Here is a 24,466-nt window from a genome sequence, read left to right as displayed (position 1 = left end):
ACACAGTAGGGAGAACACTACTTTTGTCTGTCTTGGCTCTGGTGGGCTTCTGGTCTGTGCTTTTCCCATCCTCAGCCCAAGCTTGTTTTTGCTGAAGTTCCTGGAGCTGTTGCAATTCGGTTCCAGTGTAAGTCTAATGTAAAGTATTTTGATAGCTTTATGCTAGCCTTTTGACTTCTCTATGCTGTAGTTTAAGTACTACTAATACAACTATGTAATCTTCTAGGTCCTCCACCAGGCCGGAGGTTGCAAGCATAGAGCCTGCAGATCAGGGAGAGCGTCAGTGTTCGCAGAAAGCTGTTGTGCAGGCACGGTCCTCCCAGCCCACACGTCTGACAAGTATCATCTTTGCTGAAGATACAAGTAAGTTCTAACTTTTGTTAGGTAATTAATTAAAAAATAATAATAAATGGAGGTGATAGTTGAAAACAGCTTGTCCTTTAGAAGGCTGGAAATTGCCTTTATGTCTGTCAGACAATGTACCTGCTTAGTTTTTAGAATGATAGATATGCAAAAACAGATGGTTGAATAATTATCTTGGAGTCACTAAATCACAGTGACATAGGATTTTACGGTCTCTGGGTAGCAGTCATTAAGTTCCCTAGGATGTGAGCTGTGTCAGACAATTGTACCGTACAAATGCTTAATATATACTCAGAGAAAATGTCTGTTACTATTAGTGTAGTTGGAAATGAAAAATTTCCAAGATTTTTTTAAGTTTAAGATTTTTTCTCAGTGAGGAAGGGAACTGTGAAGGAGGGAACTCTTCTTGCTTGTTTAGCCACAATCACCATTTGACCGAGCATTTCTTAGCCAAGGTCATGACCTAATTTCACTTCCTTCAACGTCCATGTCTTGCACCATCAGCTTAAATTTGAAGTGTATTTTGTCTTGTTACTGATGTTGTTTGGATGATGACCACATCCAGTGCTACTGATTCTGTGTGATTTCTCTTGAAGTGACTGGACAGGTTCTTCGTTGTGATGCTATAGTTGATATAATTCACGGCATACAAATCGTATCCACAACAAGAGAACTCTATCTTGAAGATTCACCTCTAGAGCTAAAAATTCAAGCTTTAGATTCAGAAGGTAAGCAATTGATTAGCGTTGAAACACTTCATTGTCTGATATATTGAATAGTAAAAGCCAAGCTGAGTAATCTAAAGGGAGTTCTCTGGATAACATATTCAGTAATCTATTGATTTTGCTTAGGTATAAAACCTACAATACTCAACTACCTGAACAGGAAAAGCAAATGCTACTTCATTTCCAATGTCTTTTTCCTGCCTTTTTTCCTTACTTGCCCAGATAATCACACTAGTTCTAGGAGTAGTTTTGAAAATTAGAATTTCAAGTCAGTAAAATAAAGATGTCAGCTGTTAGCAATTATACCTTCAGATCAGGTGAAAGAATATAATGTAAGAAGTTGTAGTACTTGTTCTGTTGAAATGTCATGTTAGGATTTAACTAAACCGAGGACTATGAAGAAGTCAGTTCTACTTTTTTCTTCTCTTTTTTTCCTTTTGACTGTGATAATCTAAAGAATTTTGTGAAGGGACATTTTGAGTCTAACCAAACATCTAGCAGGATATTCAGAGATGATGTTAAGGACCAATCACCAATCCCTTAATCATTACGGAAGCACTCCTTATTGGAAAGTATAGTTTAGGCTCATAAACATCAGTGTATGTGGATTAAATCCATGTTTATTAAGAGCATGAAGCTTCTGCTTTTCATTGTCTGTTCCATCAGAAAGAACTGTGGTACTGGTTTAAAAAAGAATGCTTTTTTCTACAGTCTGTTTTCATGCCCGCATGAACACTCTTGCAAACTAAATGATATTTAGGACAGCTAGTGGGAAGGAAATGATAGGTTATAAACAGCTGTAAAAGCTTGAGTTGTTCATTTAGGGTAGTTAATGAGCCCATCGTGTATCAGTTTATTTGTAAAACCAACATTACCAGGTAATGTGTGGCAGTATGCTAATAGTGAGAAGTAAATTTCTTTTTATATTATGTGTAATACCAGATTCTTGGTTTGATATTTCTGTAACCTCTCAAGCATGCTTGATGGACAAATTTCCCTTGGACACCATCTGAGTTAGAGTTTGAACAGGAGCAGAAGTTTAACAAGCAGAACGAGCCTTTAATTTGAGTGACTGAAGAAAGCTTTGTTACAAGCTTTGAGATGAAACATCCCAGTCTACATCCCAGTGTATTTATCCACTGCCCTTCTTATTGGAGTAAGAAAAAGTGTAATACAGCTTCACAAAGCTAGAACTTGCATCATTAAAATGTTAAACATGACTACATGTTAAATAATCTAATCCTAAGCAATTTTAATTATATTTCCATGTACATTTGGAGGTTTGTTGTTGTTGCTGTTTTTTTTAATGCTATTTATTTGAGATTTATGGCTGTATGGGAACTGTTGAGTCCTGGCCTGAACCACTGATTGAGCACCTGGGGAAAGGACCCAGTCAGCTCTGGGAGCACAGGTGAAGGCAATTCAGCTCTGTGACTGGAAGGAGTGGAGCCTGGCTGCACCTCTCTTAGACCTCATTGAAAACCTGACTGCCACTGGGGAAGGATCTCTTCCTGGAGATCCCTTCTTGGTGAAGCTCTCCTCTGCAAACCTGGCATCTTCTGATCTGGGTGAACAATCTTCTTCCCTTCCTTTATAGCACCTTTCCATCATGCTGGTCCGTCTGTCGTTACACTCCTAGTAAAACACCTTTTCCTGTCATATTGATCTGTCGGACTGCTTCAATGGCTGTATGTAATAAGTTGTAGGAAATAGGAAAGGCAGTATTGCATGCAGGTTGTATAATCCTGTCTTAAAATCTTTCTGTGGCTTCAAGATATCCTAAACCTTAAAGCACAGGAGTTTGAGAATGCATTTTCTTTGATTCTTACTGTATTGTAAATATGAATACTAGAGGGAGGAACACAATTGAAAATATACTTTAAAATACAGTAAATGCTGATGTTTATTTGTCCCAGTGGATACTGCAATCCAGAGCAAGACCCACATTGAAATTATAAATTCTTTCAGATTAGCAGCTTGTTATACTTAATTGTAATCATGAAATATCCATGCTTTCAGTCTATTTATCCCATTTTGCTCCTTTTTTTAATATTTAATATTTATTATTTTTCAGTCTTTTAGTTCAGCTTTGTAGGAAAAAGGTGTTCAAAAATGCAGCAACGTATGTAGAAAGTAAAGTTCATCAGTGCTGTGATCTCATGTTTCCCAAAAGGTATCTCAGATCCACTTTTCTAAGTGAAAGGTGTTGGGTTTGTTTGTTTGTTTTGCATCCTGCCAATATCCAGGAAACAGTAAGGTTTTTGTAGCCAAGGAGGTGGCTGGTGCCAAGGACATCCTAGGTGCAGGTGTCTCCACCTATTCTCCATCATTCAGCCCCTATCTAATGGCTTCTGTGAAAAACAGAATGATCTTGAATTTGCACGTGAGTAAAGCAAAATGGATTGTGAATTCTGTGGTTAAATACTGATAGAATACTGATAATGTTCCTCTTAAGGATAAGAGAATATTCCTAGGAAAAAAGAAGGCTCTATGGGTGTTGGTAGTTAGTAGTTTTGTTTTAATCTAATTGTTTGGTTTGTAGGAAACACTTTCAGCACATTGGCAGGGCTAGTCTTTGACTGGACGATAGTAAAAGACACAGAGGCTGATGGCTTCTCAGATTCCCACAATGCATTGCGGTAAGTTCATTCATGTTCTCAAATAAAAAATAAGTACTTCTCCTGTCCTTTAAGTTTCTATGTAAATATTTCTAGGCTGTTTACCCAGTGGGCACCTAAGATAATGCTTATGTGTTGGTTGGAGTATGTGTGTATGTATTTTTGTTGTTTGTTTGTCTGAACTCAATAGCCTGGGCACTTTCATCTCTATTTAATTTAAAAAGTGCTAGTGCTAATAAGTAGTCCAGATATCTCTAATCTAGTAGCTAGAGACTAGAGTAACTATTGTGCAAAAAATCCAGAAAGGGGCTCTCCCAACTCAGATTGCTCCAGGTGTCAGTCAGCACCCAGTTCTAATGTTGAAATAGCTTTCAAGGTAACTAACCTTTAAATGAGACAGGACCAAGAGGCTGCTTGCAGGCTTGGAATGGCTCACAAGGCCAGATGAAATAACTGAATTCCGTCTGTCAAGGCAATGAGTAGAAAGCACTCACTTGATAACTAAGTCATGGTGCTTGGTTCATTACCAATACTGGCTCTGAAAATAAATTGATTGGAATTTAGTAGTGCTCTTTTTTTTTTCTTCCCAACTCACTGATGAGTTTAGTGTTTTCTAGTGTCCTTGTATAGTTGGAAAATAGTGGTCTGCTCATTTAAAGGAGGTAGAGTTTTTTGCTCAGAAGTCAGGGAGCTCATTTGTAACAGGAGTAGAAATTGAGATCAAGTTGTATGGTTTTCTTTGCTCCTATGTTTCTCATCAGATCACTTCATGCCTTGTTTTGTTTTTGGCTTTTTATTTATGTGCTCTGTCGTTTTATAGCATTGATGTTATTATTCTAGTTTTCAGCTTAGAATAATGGAACTAAAATGGCTTCAAACAGAAATGCCAGTTTCCATCTTTATTAAACTAACTCAAATTGAGGACTGCTTGGCATTTTCTTGTTGTAGTCTGAGAGTTTTATCTTTACACTGATACCAACATGTTGGAAATAAAACAATCAGCACACTGGGATCCTGTTGTTAACGATGTGCTAGTATTCATTATCTTAAATACTATGGTGAGTTTCAACTTCATGTGAATATTCTTAGCAAAAATGCCTCCCAGATATCGTTGAATTTGACCAGGCTGCATACACATGAAACAGATTTTTCTCACAGAACAGTTTATAGATTCCTTCAGCATTATTCAAAACTTCCCTACAGTGTACAGTGATCTTGTAAGATTAAATAGATTCAAACTCACCTAACAGAGGGTTCAGTTGCTTCAAAAACAGGTTCCAATGAAATGTTTGTAGTTTGAAGGGCATACGTTAATGTGGGAAGTTATATCTTCCTTTGACAAATCTGGCTTTATTCAGAAGAAAAAATATATACGTAATGTGGGGAAATCAACTCTCTAAGAGTAGTTTTTTGGGTTTTTTCTTTCTTTTTTTCTTCATAGTCATTTATTAAATTCACCCAAGCTTCTTCATACAGGTCAGAGTTGTGTTCTGGTTTGTTAAGCTGTTGCTTTTATAAACATAAGCTGTGGGGTCTTTCACATCTGCTGTTCCACAGTAATGCAGAGTTTTTTGCAGTCTACGTCTACTGTAAAAACTGAGGGATCATTATAGAAAACGTGCAGTTTTCTGATACCTTTTGAAAGCTGGCAAACAAGCTTCAAACAAACTTTTATCAGTCATACAAATTAGCTGCGGATATGTTCAAGAATAAGTAAAATTTGGATATCTGGTCCCAGGCAGGCATCTTAAATTTGGAAAAAAAAAAAAAAAAAAACAAACCAAAAACCAAAACAAACAAACAAACAAAAAAAAAACAAAACAAAACAAAAAAAACCCCCCATGGAAATAGATGGGAATATATGGTGGTGTTTCTCTACGGGTTTATGAAGATTGGTTAATTTTTATGCTCACTTTTTGCCTTTCAGTATACTCAAATTTTTAGAATCCACTTATATTCCACCCCCTTACATATCAGAGATGGAAAAAGTTGCCAAGCAAGGAGATACAATTTTGGTGTCTGGAATGAAAACAGGGAGCTCTAAATTAAAAGCAAGAATACAAGAGAGTGTCTATAAGGTAAGAAATTTGCATGCATGGTTCTGTTTTTTAAATTTAGTCTTACAGTTCTCTGTTACAGGAGCATACTGCTATAATGTTTTCAGTAACATTTATTGCCATTGTGGATATTAGTGCTGCATCTCAGTCTTACTGGATTGACTCTATAGTCTATGTCACAGAAGGTTCAAATTTTGTTGTCTGTGGAAGGGGTTGGAGCTTGATGCAGTTACCTTGGTGTAGCCAACCCAGCACAACTGCCAGAATTTGTTCCTAAACCTGACTCTGACAAAGGCCCTATGGCTGAAGAGCACTCTTCAAATACTTCTGTGAGATTTTATTACTCCTGACAGCCATTTGTCATACATACCTAATGAGAATCGTGCTTATAGTAGTACATCTAGTAGTACATTGGCTTTTTAGGTCTTTGTTTCATTGGATTTGGTTTTTTTTAAACTAGAACTTTTTAGGTCTTTTTTGAATTAATAAATAACTGGAATGAAATCTGCTATCTTGGATGTACATTTATTTCTTGCTGTGCATGTGATGACCGTCTTACAACTTCTTGGTTAGTATTTAATTCTACCTTGTTAGATCTTGGTTTTCAAGAAGAAGGGGCTTTGGAGTCGAGATACCAGTGCTACAGGAGAGCTCAACTGCTGCCTTGGCAGTTTTCCCAGCAGCTATAGAACCAATGATAGCTCTTTCTTTGTAACAGTGCAACAGTTTTTCGTTTAACTCTGGTAACAGAGTTGTCTTCGTAGCAGTAAAGTAAAACCATCTCAGTTGCTTGTTAATTTTAACGGGAATACTTGGCATTTTGCTGTTATCAACCTTAAGAAATCTTTGTATAAAACATTGTGCTTTTTTCTGACATTCGTCTCATATCCGCAGTCTGGTTTTGAGGCTTTTGTGTTATTGCATGTTAAATGTTTTTGCTTAAACTAGAATTACCTAACCCTTTCCTGTAAAAATGGTTTTATGAAGATATTCTAGATAATGCTAGTGGTGGTAGAAATAACAGAACATGTTAAGAACTGTTCTTTTGTTGAAGTTTTGCCCTTGATAAGTAATTCAGCTGAATATACTTGCCCTAAAATTATGCAGTATTAGAGACAAACTCCTTATTTATACTTTTTCTTGAATGCTTGCAGCTTGATTGATTGGTTTTCCCTTACATTTTTCTGAATTAGTTTTGAGCTGATACAGTAAGTGTGATTGAAATGCCATTACTTGCATTTACAGTCCTTTGCTTGTGGTTGGTAGTTCATTTAAATCTTTCACTGCTGCCAGACTGCACTTTTTCAGTGAGTATTCCTCACACAAATGCAGTAGAATTTATACAGTTGTCTGTCATATTTCTAATGTAATAAACCAGTGAATTTGATGCAGATTATGTAATGAATTTATAAATAATATTTTAGAGGTGTTTTTTTTTTTTTACAGTAAGGAAAGCGAATTTCAATGTCTGAATAGTAACTGTGCTGCTGTGTATCCATCCAAGTATTTCTGTATTCTCCCCAAAACTAAACCAAAATGATGTCCAACACAGACTTGTTTTTCTTCAGCCTTGCATAACATTACCGAACTATGCAAAGATTGGAATTGTTGCCCTCTTTTAGTTGCTGGGGAGACTGGTGGTAAAAAGGGAATAAAGTAAAAGAAATTGTTTCTGGAATGTGTCCAGAAGACTTTCATTTCACTTCTCTTTTTGAACCATGTCCAGATGATTCCTCCTCTGTCTCCATTTCTCTCTTTGAAAATGAGTAGAGATAGCAAGTATTTGAAGTACAAGACATGGTGCATTAATGTTTATAGACACTTCTGAGACCTATAGCTTCTAAGTGATGTACTGTTCTAAGTTATCAACCAGCTCCTGATGCTAAACCAGGAGTTAGAAGGGAAAAAAGGACTAAAGGGAATGGAAATGCGCTCAAAACTGTCGCAGTAGATGAACACAGCTAACCCACTAGTGCTAAAGCAGCTGCATAATGCCATGTAGGATAAGTTTTCACAGCAGTATCAATGCAGATGCTGGGAAGATATCACAGCAAGTTCATGTAACAGCACTGCTGGTTTCTACCAGTCAGGTTGTGGTCAGGCATCACTCTGCATGTACCTGTCTGGGGCTCAAGGATGGTTTCTGGTGCATGTGAGGAATGGGAGGGCTTTGCCATCCTCCTGGCACAAAGCGATTGGATTTCCAGTTTGTGTTCACTTAATGTTATGGATTTTCATCACTAAGATAATTGAGTAGTCAAAGTCAGCTTTTCTTTGATTGCTTTGACAATTTTCCCTTTTTTTAACAAGAAAAAAATCCCTCTGTCCTCTCAATCCCACTCTCCTAGATATCTATCTTGTCATTTACATGTTAAATTATTAATTCAGTTACTTTTAAGGGCCTGCATAGATTTGAATAAGTTTTCTTGTCTATTTTTCGTTAACTTATTTTTGCAGTTGACACACAGAGTGCATCTATGTACAATTCATGTACAATTTGTTGTCTTCTGCATTCCCCTGTCCATGCAAATCTTAAGATGATTATAATCAAGAGCTAATTAAAGAAAGCAATGCTTTGAATTTATGGGTTTTAAGTTATTGCAGCGTGGTATGTTTCATACAGGTAAATTGATTTTTTTTTTTCTTTTTTTTTCCTTCATCAATAGCATGTACCTCCAGCAGAAGTCAGATTGCTCATTCTGGAAAACATCCTTTTAAATCCAGCATATGATGTTTATCTTCTTGTAGGAACATCAATAAAGTACAGAGTTCAGAAAATAAGACAAGGGAAGATTACAGGTTTGCCCTGTTTTTTTTCTTTTCTTTCTTTGAGCTTAGGTATGAATTTTTCACTGCGAAGAAATGTGTCAATAGGTTTAGATAGCTTTGTTAATATTTAACGTTGTTTTTCTAAACCCCACTGATGCAGCCGTTTAGAATTTCTCTCACAAAAATTACACCTTTAAAAGATGTGCTCTCACAGATTTGTTGAGGACACAAAGCTGAGGACAACTGAAGAGTTGGTGCTGTAAGTCTGATTCCACATTGTCAAAGAAGCTGTCTGACTTTCTTAGTTAAACTGAGTTTAGATTAGTGCCTTTGCTAACAGGGATTGTTCTCTTGACAAATGAATTTGCTGTACTTCTGTGAGAGTCGGTCAGCTGGCTTTACCTGCACTTACAGGTGTGGAAGTTTGTAATTGCATCCATTGTTACAAGGAGCCTGTGCTGTTAATAACTTCCTTTAAACAAAGAAACCTCTAACAGCTAGATATGAAGTATTTTACTAGGCCTGTCATCAGCTTGTAGCACAGGATGAAGCAGCAGAAATTATCAGTAACTTGTAAAAAGTAATGTCACCACTTGTGAAGCTGGGAATGAATTAGATGTTAGGTCTGAGCAGTGGGGTGATACTAGTTGGAAATTACACTTTAAAGAAATGCAGAGGAGGCAGGCAGCTCATTTTTTTTGTGTGTGTGCATATGTTGATCACAGAAGCGCTATTTTTACAAGCCATTAAAAGTACTAATTTAATGCAAGCTCTAGACATCAGTAAAAAATTAATCAGCGATAATTAGCGGCATCCAAACACTGACATATTTGCTTTTATTGTTTCATATGTTGTCTTGTTTTTTGTCCAGAATTAATGATGCCATCTGATCAGTATGAGCTGCAGCTCCAGAACAACGTGCTTGGCCCTGAGGGAGACCCATCCTGGCCGGTTGCCAGGTTGGACCAGGAAACATCCATTGTAACCGCAATGCAGCAGGGGCAAACTAATCTCATACTTGGACACAAGAGTATCCTTCCAAGGTGATGCTTTTCCATCCAGATCCTTGTGGCAGGAGACAAACTTTGTTCCCTTTGTAGCACAGAGAGATAAAATGATCTGTATGTGTACCAATAGCCTTGAAAACCAGGAGCACCTGGTGGAGCCATAGAGAGCAGTACAGGTGCGAATTCCATCTTAAAAGAGCAGCCTAATGCCTTAAAATTTTCTGAGAAATTATGCTGCAAACGATCAATGAAATCACACCTGTTCTCCTCAGTCAGTGTGGGAATGTGATGGGACTTTAATTTTTGTATTTAGAGCACTAGATTCTCTAGTGCAATCTCTGAAATGCTCACTGTCTTTTCTGAGTGGCTCGGGTAATGTTTGTTGTTAGTGTAGAAGTAGCATTAAATCTCTCAAGAGATACAAGGAACCACAGGAAGATACTGATCTTACTTGACTGTGTCAAAGCTTCTGTATTCCTTTACTGAGATTTCAGGTATTCGCATGCAAGGTGTTTCCAGGCTACCAAACAGCACTATCTATGTTGTAAATCCTGGTTATTTAGGTTGGTACTGGCATCATTTTCCTGATTGCTTAATGTAATTTGCTTTTGTTCTTCTGTTGGTGTTTTTCTCTATATACACACCCTTTTGTTTCTTGTATGACTTTATCTTCGAAAAGTGTCTATATTTGTAAAATAAGCTCTTTGTGAAATGGATTTAACAGTAAATGTTTTTCTTTCATCTGTAATAAGCAGCTTCAAACAATTAAAGGACATCTTAAAATGTGGGAACTAGAATTTTAGTGTTTGTATTCAGTACGTAAGGTGGATGGTGGTCTGTGCTACTCAATATTTCCTGTTTTTCAGGATTTGCAGTTCATCCAGGTGACAGATGGGTCCTAGAAACAGGCAGATTTTATGAAATTACAATTGAAGTATATGATAAATCAAGCAATAAGGTGTATTTATCTGATGTAAGTGAGATGTTAATATACTTCTGAGTGTTTGTCTCCTAAATCCTGTCTTTAAAATTTTCTAAGCATCTTCTTTACACGGAGCTATGACTTTTAAGGCTTGTTGTTTCTTGCTTTTTATTTCCTTTTTTTTTTAATTGAAGTCTACAACGTGATTCATGTGGTAGTGACCATTAGAGTGTAAGTACTGCAGAAAAACTGGAAGAAATATGCTTCAAATATGTAGCATAAGCTGTGCACTAGAAATTAAATTTGTGGAGAGCAGTACTAATGCTGCACTTGATTACAGCCCAAAATAATTTCCTCCCTTGTAGAGGCAATCTTTCCTATTCTTAATGGAATATCTTAATGGATAGGCTTATAGTACTCTTGAGGGACTTGCAGTTTCCTTGCAATTGATTGTGGGAAAAGCTTTGGTGACTAGCTAGCATTCATTGTTTAGGTAGTCAAGGAGATAAACTGTAGGTACTAGGTACCAAATGTATTGCACTCCTTAAAAACTATGACAAAAATATTGAAATAGTTCATTTGCAAGCGAAATAATTTAATTAAATGATAGTTGTTCAGAATATTGAGTTTCTGTGATTGTTAATTTGTACTTACGTGCTTCTTCAGATGTAGATCTGATTTTTCAGCCAAATCTCAGAAGAAATGTGTAATTGTGGTATTATATTCCCATGGTCTTCCCATTTTATATTTAAAAATGACAATATTAAGAAATTATTTTTAAAGATGAATTTTTAGTGCTAAATATTGCTACTTCTATGTTAACTTAAATTTTTGTCACTATCATAAAAAGTAATTATTTTCTGTGGTGTTAGTGCTGTGTCTGCGAGGTATAGTCTTATTTTCCTATGGAAAAGTTCTTAGTTTCAGATGAGCTTCTTTGAACTGTGTTACTAAGTGATTTTTCTCATTGATTCATTGTTATTACGTTTATGGCTCTCTGCACAACATTAATGCTAATTACACATGGCAATACTTATTTAATGTTATGATTTTAGAATATCCGAATAAATACAAAGCTGTCCGAAGAGTATTTTGAGGTCCTGAAGTCATCCCTGAATGGATCATATCATTATGTGAAAGCAATAAAGAAGGGTCAGACCATTATTGATGCTGCATTGACATCAGTAGTAGATCAGGTATGTCTCTACAAAAAAACTGTACTGCTGTTTCCAGTAGGCTTAAAAATAATTTACTTGCGCAGTAGAGACTTAGAAGAAAAGCTAGGAATTTCGTGGGTCTAAGCCATCATTATTTAAACAGATTAAGTTTCAAATTCCAAAGTCCTTACTTCAGGAAAACTGTCAACAGAGGATTTGCTTAAATAAAGACTGTGGGATTTTGCTACTGAATGCATGGCAAACTCCTGTGACACTAGCAGTGTGCAGCACTGATGTATTTTTTCGTGGCCCATACTTTACATGGGCAAGTACCATATCCTTGTGTAGGGGCAAAGGTCTTCTCACATTCTCTGAGTGAATTTTACAATTTATTGTGGTAGGATCATCAGTGTCAAACCCTGGCCTTGTTCTGCATTCAGTTACATTTGGGAAGTTTTTTCTCATTTTGTAAGTGATATTAAATGCTGGAATGAAAATCTGCCAAACGTATCAGCCTAAAAATTTCTTCAAATTAATACTCATTAACTTTCTGCTAGTTGAGCAGGCTGCTAAATGTATGGCTAACTTAGGGCATGTGGTGTGGAAGTGATTTGCTTTTGCTTGAAACTTGGAAAGACTGAACACTTCAACCCATTTGCTCTGAAATCTTCTTAATTATCCTTGAGTAGGATTTGGTTGGTCCTTGTGTACGATGGGCCATGCTCATTCACTTTGTCAGAGTGGTCCAGTAAGAACTACTGAAATTTTCATTCAGGCTTCCAACAAGAAACAGTATGTTGTGCAAGATTATAGGATTACAATTATGGCAAAGTTATGAAGTTACAAAGGCCAGTATTTCAGGATGGGCTGAGATTCAAGATGGGAGCTGGGTTGTTTAAGCTGAGATTCTTCTTCCACTTTGCAGAGTGGAGTGAGCAAGGAGTAAATGGAATTGTGGTGGTAACGGATTAGTTTTCGAGATGATGCCCCAAAAAGCAGGAGTAGTAAGAGTGTGTTTCTAATTGCAGGTTGCCCTTAAGTGAGTGTGGACACATGAATCTTCATAGTAATATTACTCATTTAATACAATAGCACACATCACTGGAATGAACTGACTGACTGCTCACAAAAGCTGTTCATGAAGGATCCTTAACAATTGCTTTCCATTCTGTCTGAGATGTTTTAAATGTCTTGACTAAAGGTTATCTGTAGGATGTGCTATGATGTCATTTGTGATTTTGTGCGGTTCCTTTTTTTGTAGGATGGAGGTGTTCATACATTACCAGTTCCAGTGCGAAACCAGCAAGATGTTGAAATTTATGTTCCAATAGTTCTTTCACCCAGCATTTTGACGTTTCCTTGGCAGCCAAAAGCAGGAGTCTACCAGTATACCATACAGGTATGCCAAAGAACATCCAAATGCAGAAGGCATTGCTGAAGCAGATGCAGTGAGGCCTGTAACCTCTTTAACACTACTTATGTAGAACTGACTTGGGATTCTTCATGTACAGTGATATCCAAAGAATTTTGTTGGATGCTATTTACAGGAATTAACGTGTATTGTAATTAATAAATGTCCTTTTACCCCTCTTATGCCCGCTTTCTGTTTCCCCTCACATGCACACAGAGTAGTTTGGAATTACAGAAAATATCCTAGGTATAGAACTCTGTAATAATAATTAGAGATTACCATTTGCTGTGTCGAGGGATGGAAGTATAGAGTATGAAGCAACCACAAAAAACAAGTAAGATGAATGAGCAACAAGCTACCAACTTTTGCCATCAGCAGCCTTCACTCGCAGTGTATCTTATAATAAAAAGTGATAGGGAAGGAAAGGTGGCTTCATTTACAGTATCCTCTTCTAAAGGGACTTTTTTCTTTTTTTTTTAATGCAGTATCTTTGCTCCCATGTTGCCAATCCTTTCATAGGCTTTGTAAAGTGTATGGCTTGATTTGTCCTCTAGTATCTAGTGCAGCAATGCCAAGGTCCTACACCCAGGTGTTTCATGTGCTGTTCCTGCCTTTGTTTCCATATGAGAAAGTGCTGAGTTTCAAGTCTATCTTAAAGAGTGTACAAAAACAAACAGTAGGACTGGCAGTGTTTAAAGTAACAGATTTATCTCATAAGGATAAAAATGCATTCCCTAGTGCAAATCTGAAGTTATTGGCATTTAATTGAACGTTCTCCTCCTCATCTGCATTTTTGTTTTGTGGCATCAGTTTTGCTTAATTCATGCTATACCCAACCACACCAGCAGAGTGTAGTAAAAATTCTTAGTACAAATACACGTTTTCAATACTTAATGATCTGTACTGAAGCCCAGCTGGTGGAAAGCAAATGTGCTTTTTCTGTTTTCCACCTCCATTACAATACTTTTCTCACCTTATCTATATATAATCAAGTATCTCACTAGAGAGCATTAGTTCATGTTATTCAAATAAGCTACATCAACAGTCTTACTTTCCTGTGATATTTTTCATTTTAAGACTTCCTTTTCCTTCCCAACATTTAATTTTTATTTACCAAAACTGAGAATACTTTTTCAGTCTGCATGTTCAACTGTACTCATGGTTGTTCACAATAGTGCATAGCTTGACTGTTGTTCCAGCTTGTAGATTAGCTTTTGCCTTCTACTTGATAGTTTTTGAGTCAGGCTGTTTTGAATCAGTGAACAGACTTGCTGAAAATAAGTGAAGGGGATTTTTGGATCAAACAAAATTCCATAACTCCTTCCAGATGGTATCTAGAGTGACTTTTAGCTGTCTGTTTTTATTGGTTGTTTCGTTCATATCTGTGCTAATAAGATTGCTTCTATTGCTACTGCTTATTTAAAAATTAAATAGTGTGAGGATATTTCCTGACCTGCACGGGAGAAGTGAAGTGCCATCTTGTGAAATTCAATACGTGGATTTCAAGGTGTAGGTTATTTTTCCTAATGAGAGCATTGCCCTTTCTGGTAACACTTTGTGAAGTTCAGCTGTGGGTAACAATTAGGCTGAAATGGAAGCTGGCTTATTCTCTTGTGCAAACTGACTGCTAGAAAAAAAATGTAGTAATGCATCTGATCTTTGTGAAAGAGTTAAGAATACAGAATTATTAGAAATTGGGCATTCTTTATTTTTTTGCTCTTTTCCTTGTTCTAATCTAATGTAAACATCTTTCATCATCTGAATCTTAAATATTTCTTGCCACATCCCATGCATCTTACCTGTTTTTCTGTTCATCTTTGGTGCTCTTTCTGTAATCAGGTTGGGCGTGTGCTCGTGGAAAGGAAAAGGGAAAAAGACTTTTTCCCCTGTTTCCCACCCCTCTAGGTGGAAGCTATTAGCCAGGCTGTTCCAAATTAGATGTGGTTTCCCCACCTTACTTCTAAGCAAGATTTAATCTTCTCATTTCAATTCATTTATATCAAATTCATTTATTTATGAAATGAGTTAGAGCAAAGGAAGCTAAAGGAATTAAAAAAAAAAAAGCCATATAAACAAGAGATTGTTGCAGTATTAACCCAAGTTTTCATTCTAATGGAAGTGTTTAATTTATTTTGGAGTGTGAATATCCTTATTAGAAAAATAAAACCCCAACAACACGGAAAACTGTTTAAGAGCAATAGATATGTATGGAAACTTCCTGTGCTTGCCATGAGCACTGTGAGGATCATCACCTTAGTTGCATGGCTGCAGGTAGAGGTGCTTCTTTCAGCATAAAAGGAAGAAATAATGCAAAGAGGAGATGTAGATTGGGTTTGTTCTTTTTTCTCATAGTCCCATTCACTCCCTGCTTACCCCTCGTCTTTTCCCTTTAGATCACTTAACAACTCTATTGGCAAAAGCTAGTCAGTACGAAGTATCAGGTTAGCAGATCTGAGATCCTGAATTGTTGGCTTGGCATTTTGGCTGTCAGCAACAGGAAAATAGTGGAGTTTTCAAAAGGACAGTAATCCCATGTGCCAGGCCTCTGGTGTGGTAGCTTGTGAAATGATGTGCTGAGTCCAAGCAGTATTAGTTACTGAGGGCTGTCAGCATCAGATTTCTGCAGCTGAGAGAGAGATTTGGGTTAGCAGCACTGCTGAGCACACGGGCCATGTGCTTGAAATCAGAAATAAATTGAATGAGTGGTAATTTTTTCATCTTGTACTTGATCTTGCTTTTTTGAAAGTTCTGAAGTGTTATTTCACTTATTTCTTGAGAAATAGCATTGTTGTTCAACATGTTCCTGTCTTCTCCTGCAATGTAGTCAAAGCCTTGACAGCTAGATTTTCTCTTTGTTTTCTAGGCTCATGGTGGAAGTGGAAATTTCAGCTGGTCCTGTTCTAACCAAGCAGTTGCTACAGTGACAGTTAAAGGAGTAATGACAACTGGAAGTGATATTGGCATCAGTATTATTCAGGCAATTGATGTTCAGAATCCATTGCATTATGGTGAAATGAAGGTAAAGCTTTATTTTCCCTCATTGCTCTTGAATACAGCTTTTAGAAAGCAATCTAAGCAGACAAGCCAAAGAAAAAATGCATTTTGCAGGATAAGAGGTGGACTTAACTGGAGTCCGTTGGGGTAAGAAGTCCTTTAATAGAAAACGACAATGGGTATCATCAAGGTGTGCAAGGAAATTCCTGCCTGGAAAAGTGGCTGGAATGCTACACAACACTACATAATAACATAGACACCAAAACTGGCCAAGGAAAAATCTTATGAAAGCATAGGAGAGAATAAGAATGAAAAATACCCATTCTGAGATGGATTTTGCTATCTCTGGGTGTATCACACCCTATTAGCATTTTGTCATAGTGATAAGTGTATGATGTAAGGAAAATACAAGAATGGTATATGTCATCTACCCACAGGAAGGTGTGTGCAAGGATAGGTGAAGCAGCTGCCCTTGCTACCCATTACTCTAAATCTACAATGTTAAATACCTTTATTCTTTAAAATGTTACTGAGAAATAACACCTGGGAAATATTTCACTGTGTCCTTTGGATACAAATCATTTTCATTAATGAAACTGTGTCAATGCTTACTCCCATCTAGCAGTTCAGAACTGTCAGACACTTAAAATGGCAATTTAAAGGCTAAAATTACCACAGTGTTTGACAATTACTGCTGTGAAGTAGGACGATGCTACCTTTATACATTCAGGCATTTTAATTTTTGCTTTAAATGTATACCTTCTGCAAAGAGCTAAGTACTGGAATGGAAATTGGACTGAAAAGAGGAACTTTGCTTCTGACCTCTGTAAAACTAAGAGTCAGTGTTCTGAGCATGTGAGACTCTTTGGGGATCCAGAGATGCTTTGTCTGTCTGCGTGGTCATAAGTGAAATAGGTTTGTTTATGCCAAGTGGACACCACTGAGGCCAGCAAACAACCTCCATCTGGCCAAGGCTTTACAAAGGTGGTGTCTCTGTGATGGAGCCCAGCAGTTTGTTTAGGAAGCACATCTTGCAAGCCCTGATGCAGTGCACCTTCCTTCCAGGGTATGTGTGTATCATTTAGCAACTGGTGGGAACAAACTGCATTAAATATTAGTTACACTAAATACTTCATAATTGTAATGTGTTGCTATGTGCAGCACTGCTGTACTTGTTATGTTGTACTTCTGTTTTATCAGAGTTTCTTTCAGACAGTGTTAAATGTTTTCGGTCAGGACTGCCAAATTTGTCCCATAATGAAAAGAGTGCTATTTAGGCAGGTACTTTTTTTTTAGTATGTATGTTTTAGGAAATATATTTCTAACTAAGTTTTACTTGGAACTATTACAGCTACCTATGCTGTTTTTGTTGTTACTGTATCACTTTTTGTTTTGGTTATAGGGGCAAATTTGCACTTCTTTCTGTGCTTGGGTTAATTATGTCAATTCTAAAAGACGGATTTCAAATAGGTATTGAACTTCATGCTTAAAATAATGACTCTGGTCTTTAAAACTTATTTTTACTAGCTTGTTCCCTGTACAGCCCAGTCTGCAGCAATGCTATTTGTTAGCAGTGTGACAGTTATCAGCAAGAAATGCAGGAATGAGGGTTTTCAGTTGCAACTTCTTATCCTCAAGCGTAAGTCAAAGTCTGAGAGACAGGAAAAAAATGCTTCTCTCTATGTGAGCTTTCAGAGCAGTGTATTGCATAACCTGAATAGGTTATTTTTGAATGCCTTTGTCCTTGTGCTAGGAATTACATTCTTCAGAGAATTACTCAGAAGAATTGTATTTACTAACTTCAGCAAGCCAATTTTAGGAATATTTAGCTGTGTTCTGCAAAGGTTACAATTTTACTATATGATGCAGTGTTCCATCTTTCAAGCTGTTTGCAGTTGGTTAGGGGGCGAAGGCATCACAAATGAAACACTTTGATCATAGTGATTGTTATGAAATGTGCGGTCAATCAAAGATGTATTTTATAACATTAAAGGAAAAACTAGCAAATTAGAATAACAAATAACGTAGTTAAGACTGGTTTCATCAGCATCAGATATGAACATGAGGATTAATTTCTGCCAGTCTTATTTTAGGAAGTAATCCTTTTGATTTCAGAAGTATCTCTGGCATAAGGATTACTTGCAGAAGCAGAAGGTTGTAAGATTAGGCATTAGAAATCTGGTTACTTATTTTAGATTCCTGACCCTAGCAGGGGGAAATTTAAGCCCTGGAGACCTTTAAAAATGTTTTGCCAACAGAAATGCACGAAAATGAAAAAGCAAATGTTCTTTTGTAAGAATGGGCCTTTAGTTCCCTGAACTTCTACCGATGCGCTGCTGTGAGAGGTGAAGGCTGGGGTTGCTAACTGTGGCAAGCCTAGCTCAAACGCTTATACTGTGCAAGTCAAGGCTGGATACTAAACCTGACCCAGGTGGGGATGGTACCTCTGGCAAATAACATACACCTTAAACCTCGCTTTACAATTAATACAGCAGAAGCAAGAATATTACAAGTAGTGGTAGGGGGATCACCAAAATGATATGATCTTGAAATCTTAAGGGATAAGACCACTAAAATAGCAACAAGCTTTTCGTATTTTTTTCCCAATACCTTTCTGTGTCAGGTAAACACAAAAGCAAGTTAGAAACTGGGAAAAATTACTTTCAGCCGTCAAAGGGAATTCAGTAGCTGGGAGATGTCTACAAGAGTTAAAATAAGGAGAATGTGTTGGAATCTTCTGTTTCACCTGGTACCTTTTTCTGGATTTCATGCATCTGTTGTATGTTTCTTTCTGTTCAGGTGTATGTAACTGAACCTAGTGGGATGGAGTTCATACCATGTCAAGTTGAGGCACGTGTTGGCCAAGTGTTGGAGCTGCCTCTGAGGATTAATGGTCTAACCAATGTTGAAACAGGCGAGATAGTCCCACTAAGCGACTGTTCACACTTTGATCTAGTTGTGGAAGTAGAAAATCGTGGTGTGTTCCGACCACTTCAAGGTGATTTAACCCCATTTCCCTGTTTTGAAAGTTAAATTCAGGTGTTTCTGTATCTTTTAAATCAGTGTTTCAACTTCTGTGTGTTTCCAGATGTGTACTTCACTTAGGAGGTGTGGATTGGAGTAGATATAGTTTTGTTTTGAAAACGTTTTTATTTTTATGTAGAGCTTCTCTTTGATATTTTTGATATCTTGAGAGACTCTGAAAGCATTTTGGCAACTAATTTATTGGAGCGTGTGCTGTCTGTTACCTCTGTACTGATGTAGAATTTTAAATATGCTTCTGTAACAAAGCTAATGATGTTTGAGATACATTAGAAGATTTGCCATGATGCTGAAATTAAAAATGGTTTTGCCCTGTTTGTTCAGAAGTGCTTTCTGTTCTATAAAGGCGCTATTGTTTGCTTGCAAGGAACTAAGTTGATCAGCTGATAAATTTTGCCAAAGCTCTGTTTGTTAAGCTCATTACTTTAAAAAAGTGTAGAGTATAGAATATGCTTGTTATTTTCAGAGAATGCTATTCATATTTCTGGGTTAAGTGGACATTGAGCAACATAGGCATTCCTGCATCTGCTTAATTCAGTATGTAATTCAGATGTACCATTAGATTTTTGCAAGCATCTCTTGTATGGAAGCTCTTTCCTGTGCCACCAACCCAGTAAAACCAGTCTGTGTTGTACCATCTGTTTGTCTGAGAGGCAGCTATTTTAAATATGAGCACTGTTGTACTGCACATTGTTTTGTTCTGTTTCCTAAAAAATGGGCAAAAAATAACCCATGCTCAAAAATGTTCTCTGAGTAAGCATGAAAGTAACTTAACCTCAGCTAGGGAAAACTTGAACTGTAGGCATCATGTTTTGTGCAGGAAAGCTTGTTTGTGCTTAAACACCGGGCTCATCTTAAAACAACATAATCAAAGTACTGCGATAAGAGAAAGTCACAATAGTTTATGCCAGAGAAAAGATTCATGACCTGCTTTGGACAATGGGAAAAAAAATAAGTCTGAGATGCATCAATAAATATTGAATTTGAGATGGAAGACGGCAGTGAGCGTTTTTCTTATACAGACAGAAAACGCATCTCTAGTTCACTTCTGGTAGAAATGCTTTTGCTTACAAAAACTATGTAGAGCTAAGGTTAAAGTGCCTTTATCTTCAAATGTATGTTTGTGTTTTTAATTTGTTTGATAGGAAGACTTAAGCCAACTGCTGATTTTTGTAGTGGAGTGAGAGTGAAAGCTGAAACTCAAGGGTATACGACACTTGTTGTTAGTTACACCCACGCTCACGTTCGCCTCAGTGCTAGCATCACTATTGCTGCTTATCTACCATTAAAAGTAAGTCTGATTTGTTTCTGAATCAATCCATACCCTAAAATACCTTTACCTGATGAACAACAATTTGATATTATGTAAGTAGTACGTTAAAAAAAATAGAAGTGGTGGATGGTTGATTAACAGGAAAAAGTCATATGGTTTGTTTTGTTTCATAGTGTTCTGATGCCCCATCTATGGAGTCTATATACATTCATCTGTATGCTAGTAAATACTAGCAAGCCCCTTGGGGCATCATAACATGATTTTTCACATATAATGTTAAGTTATAGAATGATTCTAGATTACTGAACAGAACCAAAATAAATTGGCATGGAGAATAGATTAAGTGCAATTAAAAAAAAATCTGTACTTAAGTTTTATGTGCTTAAAAAATAAGGTTAATGATTTTTAAATCTGAGCTTAGATACAGTGAAGTTTTTTTTTTCCTTTAAAGCAGAGAACAATGATTACTGCATTTTTTCCCTCTTTTCTGTAGGATGAAATATTTATGATGCCCAGAAATAGAGGATGCATGCATTTGTCTCTGATATATCTATCATAAAAGAATTTATATTGTAAAATGTAGGGGAAAAATAAGCAGGGGTCAAAGGGCAGGCAGACACTTAAGACTGAATCTTAGTTTTCCATTCGGCTTTTACCTTTGCATTGCAAATACAGCCAGGGAGTAAATGGGAGAAAAGAGATGCATTTATGCCAGCTCTTCCCATACCTCTGCTCTCTTCCTTTTTAGAGGCTCCTGTGGGAAGAATTGAACCGTTCTTTGTTAGCTGTTATTTATTTCTTACTAAAATCTTAACTAAAATGAGGTTGTGGAATACAAACTAGAAACGCATACTGTGTATTAACACATGAAGTTAATTTTATGTGATGATAAACAGCGCGGACTGTCCTGGTGATACACATTAATCTGAAATTTATTGTAGAGGTTTGAAGTAAAAGTTTTGTAGAAAAATAATGTGCACAGAACTGTGCCAGAGAGAGCACTGTCAGCTGGGAGGACTTTTTGGAATAGTACAACTTGACACTACTTCAGCTGTTCAAGTACTGTCTATTTAAAAAAAAAAATAAAATCTACTGTATTATCTCTGTGCTCAGAGAAGTATATTCAGGGTCTTACTCTTGTGGTAGCTCTTCATGAAAGAGATGAGATTAGAATGTAGATAACTTCTCTCTGCATCCTTTAACTTTGTTGAATAGAATCCGACTACATAAAATTCAAGTAGATGATAACTAATTGTTTTGGTGCAACTTGGCTCTTAAATAATCAGGTCTACAACTCATTGCATAGAAAAAAAATAGCTTAATCAAAATGACAAGTAAACATAGCACTTTGACTAGAAAAGAAGTTTCTTTTGCAAAGAACAATTGAAATATTCAACAATAAAATCATTAATCTCGAACTGTCATTCATTCCAGACTATTGATCCTCCATCTGTTGCTTTAGTGACTTTGGGTTCCTCTAAAGATATTTTATTTGAGGGAGGACCTAGACCATGGATTCAAGAGCCTTCAAAGTTCTTTAGGAACATCACAGCTGAAGATGAAGAAAGTATTGGTCTTTCTTTATTTGCACCTCCTATGTCTCGCAATAACATCCAGCATTGGGTTCAAGTATCCTGCAAAAGTCTGGGAGAGCAAGTAAGTACTAGAAGGTGTTTGTATCGTTCTCCATCAGACATAGAGCTAAAGCAGCTGAGAACAGGCTTTGAGCAGATTTATGATACAATACACCTTTGAAATAATGTGTAGTTGTAGTTTTTATAAAAAGCCAGTAAAAATTTCATGTAAGTACATAGTTTATGTATTTTGTTCATTGTGATGCTGATACATGTTTTAGGGTATTTCATAATGTTATGTTATAAAGTGGTTGTGATGAGTCTATTCTAGCATAAAGCCAAGTTACAGTAACCTCATGTTTTAGAATACTTTAGAACAAATAGATCCTAATTACCACAGCTTATTTCAGTTTGTATAAGTAGGAACATAGCAGAAGACAGCAGACTGACTGTTCAGTCTGACCTGCTCACCTGAACCTAGTTACCTGCCAGTGTAATTCTGTTTATTCGGAAAAATAACAGTCATGTGAATGGCTGCAGTCATTTTGCACCTGGTCTTTTCTCCATTATGCAGAAGTAATTTGTTCTGCTTTGCTTACACTGGCTGTGTAAGCATTTGGTTTTGATTTCATTTTTGTTTCTCCTGTAATTTTGCAAGACCTAAGAATTTCAGTGTGTGGTTGCCAAGTTGATTAAATGTTTTCCTCAGCACATACTGTGTAAAGCGTAGCTGTTTCAGTACATGCAAACTCAGAAAGGTGCGAACATCATTTTGTTGCCTATGATAGTGGATGCATTGGTTGTCAGTCCTCAGTGTTGACCAGAAGAGATCACGTCTTTATGGCTCTGGCAGGTGTTAGCACAGAGGTGGATAAGGCAGGTGACCTGAGCTACCTCAGCCTGCTGGGATAGCCTTCTCTGTGTCTACAGCTTGTGTTGTTGAGAGATAAAGAGGGCATGTAAAATAAACATTTCCAATATCTTTTTTTTTAACTGGCCATAAATATTGTCTTTTTGCTGTTCTAGTCCCACATCAATAAGGGAAAAAACAACCCTGCCAGTTGGGTTTTTAAGTTATGTAAGAATTTTCTGCATCAAGTTAGATAGTAGTGAACATTAATTCCTAGGAAAATTTTCCAGGAACAATATATTGATTAGGATATAGAACTCTTCCTGAAATACGTGTATGCTTTTACATGCTATTGTATCTTCATCAGTACTGTAAATCCACAAGGATCACATTTTGCTTGCTTGTTCTGACACCAGAGTATAACCAACATACATTAAACAGAATATGCTTTAACCTAGTACTCATCTTCTCTCTGTTCACTTATCTGTCTTCATCATTTTGTAGGTTATTGCTTTAACAGTTGGAAACAACCCCAGTATGACCAACCCTTTTCCAGCAGTTGAGCCTGCTGTTGTGAAATTTATCTGTGCTGTCCCTTCACGACTCACTTTGACTCCTATTTATGGAAGCCCTCAGCTTGATCTCTCCTGTCCTTTGCTGCAACAAAACAAGCAAGTGGTAAGTCTGAGAAAAGTAACAGAAAAAGAATGTGTTCTTGTACCTTAAATCAGTGTGTGGACTTCCACATTAGAAACTAAAGAGTTGACTTGAAATTGCAAGGGTAAAGGTAACTACATTTGTATTGTTGTCTACTTTTGCAGAGAACAGTCTGAATCCTAGTCATCCTAGTTTGATAAAGCTGCAGTGAATATAGAGCTGATGAATCATTTTATGTAGTAGAAATGTTTACTTGCTCTTTGAACTCTCAGTGTGTCAGGAGTTGAACTACGTCAGAGCACTGCTATTGCTAACACATTTCACTAGATAAACAATTAGAATCTCTGTCTTCTGACTAACGGCAACATTTCTCATTCTTTTGAATTCCAAAGACAGTATATTGAGGGGCGTAGTTTGATTTTATTTTAGAGGAATTCACTGATTAAAAAGAAAAAAAAAATACAGAAAACAATTTTGTAGTTGAAGTACAGTTTAAAGACTTAGTTGTAATGACTCATCTTAGTGAACATAACTCATGTATTGAGTGATGTAATAAATGTAATGAAACTCAAAGTATAGTTGTTTGTTTTCTTTTAGTGATTAAAAATCCTCTTGCATCTTTTCAGATCAAAATTTTTATTCTTTTTCAGGTTCCTGTTTCAAATTATCGCAATCCAGTATTGGATTTGGCTGCTTATGACCAGCATGGCAGTAAATTTGATAACTTCAGTTCTCTTAGTGTTGTCTGGGAATCAACAAAATCATCTTTAGCTAATATTGAGCCTGATATGCCAATGGAGCTAACCCTGAAGGATGATGGGAGTGGTCAAAGGAAAATGCACGGTACAAATTAGTTTAAGTGAGCATTTTATTATTTGAAGCAGACTGGGATTAAATCTATATGGTAATGTTATCTTGATTAAAGAAATTAATGTAATCTGAAATCATATTTCAGCTTGTTCTGAACATGCATTTTTAAGTGTGTCTTAATTAACAAAAAACAGCAAACAAGTCCAAGTGTGTCTGTAGGGAAGAAACTCCTTGTCT

General features: G+C 36.7%; 1 protein-coding gene across 3 annotated transcripts in view; it reads left to right on the top strand.

The window, feature by feature from the left end:
- NUP210 (nucleoporin 210) overlaps window positions 1-24,466 on the top strand; it is a 59,789-nt gene that overhangs the window by 7,673 nt on the left and 27,650 nt on the right. For all 3 annotated transcript variants that reach the window (XM_015293448.4, XM_025154545.3, XM_414320.8), the window contains exons 2-17: window positions 227-363; window positions 960-1,091; window positions 3,631-3,727; window positions 5,634-5,784; window positions 8,430-8,562; window positions 9,404-9,562; window positions 10,034-10,102; window positions 10,406-10,512; window positions 11,517-11,657; window positions 12,880-13,017; window positions 15,893-16,048; window positions 18,823-19,021; window positions 20,211-20,356; window positions 21,773-21,994; window positions 23,267-23,440; window positions 24,070-24,262. In XM_015293448.4, coding sequence (XP_015148934.2) covers window positions 227-363; window positions 960-1,091; window positions 3,631-3,727; window positions 5,634-5,784; window positions 8,430-8,562; window positions 9,404-9,562; window positions 10,034-10,102; window positions 10,406-10,512; window positions 11,517-11,657; window positions 12,880-13,017; window positions 15,893-16,048; window positions 18,823-19,021; window positions 20,211-20,356; window positions 21,773-21,994; window positions 23,267-23,440; window positions 24,070-24,262 — 2,354 coding nt within the window. The remainder of the gene's footprint in view (window positions 1-226; window positions 364-959; window positions 1,092-3,630; window positions 3,728-5,633; window positions 5,785-8,429; window positions 8,563-9,403; window positions 9,563-10,033; window positions 10,103-10,405; window positions 10,513-11,516; window positions 11,658-12,879; window positions 13,018-15,892; window positions 16,049-18,822; window positions 19,022-20,210; window positions 20,357-21,772; window positions 21,995-23,266; window positions 23,441-24,069; window positions 24,263-24,466) is intronic.

Source organism: Gallus gallus, chromosome 12, assembly GCF_016699485.2.
Source record: "Gallus gallus isolate bGalGal1 chromosome 12, bGalGal1.mat.broiler.GRCg7b, whole genome shotgun sequence".
Classification (NCBI taxonomy): Eukaryota; Metazoa; Chordata; class Aves; order Galliformes; family Phasianidae; genus Gallus; species Gallus gallus.
Note: the sequence above shows the minus strand (reverse complement) of the source record. Positions and strands in the feature narration are given on the sequence as shown.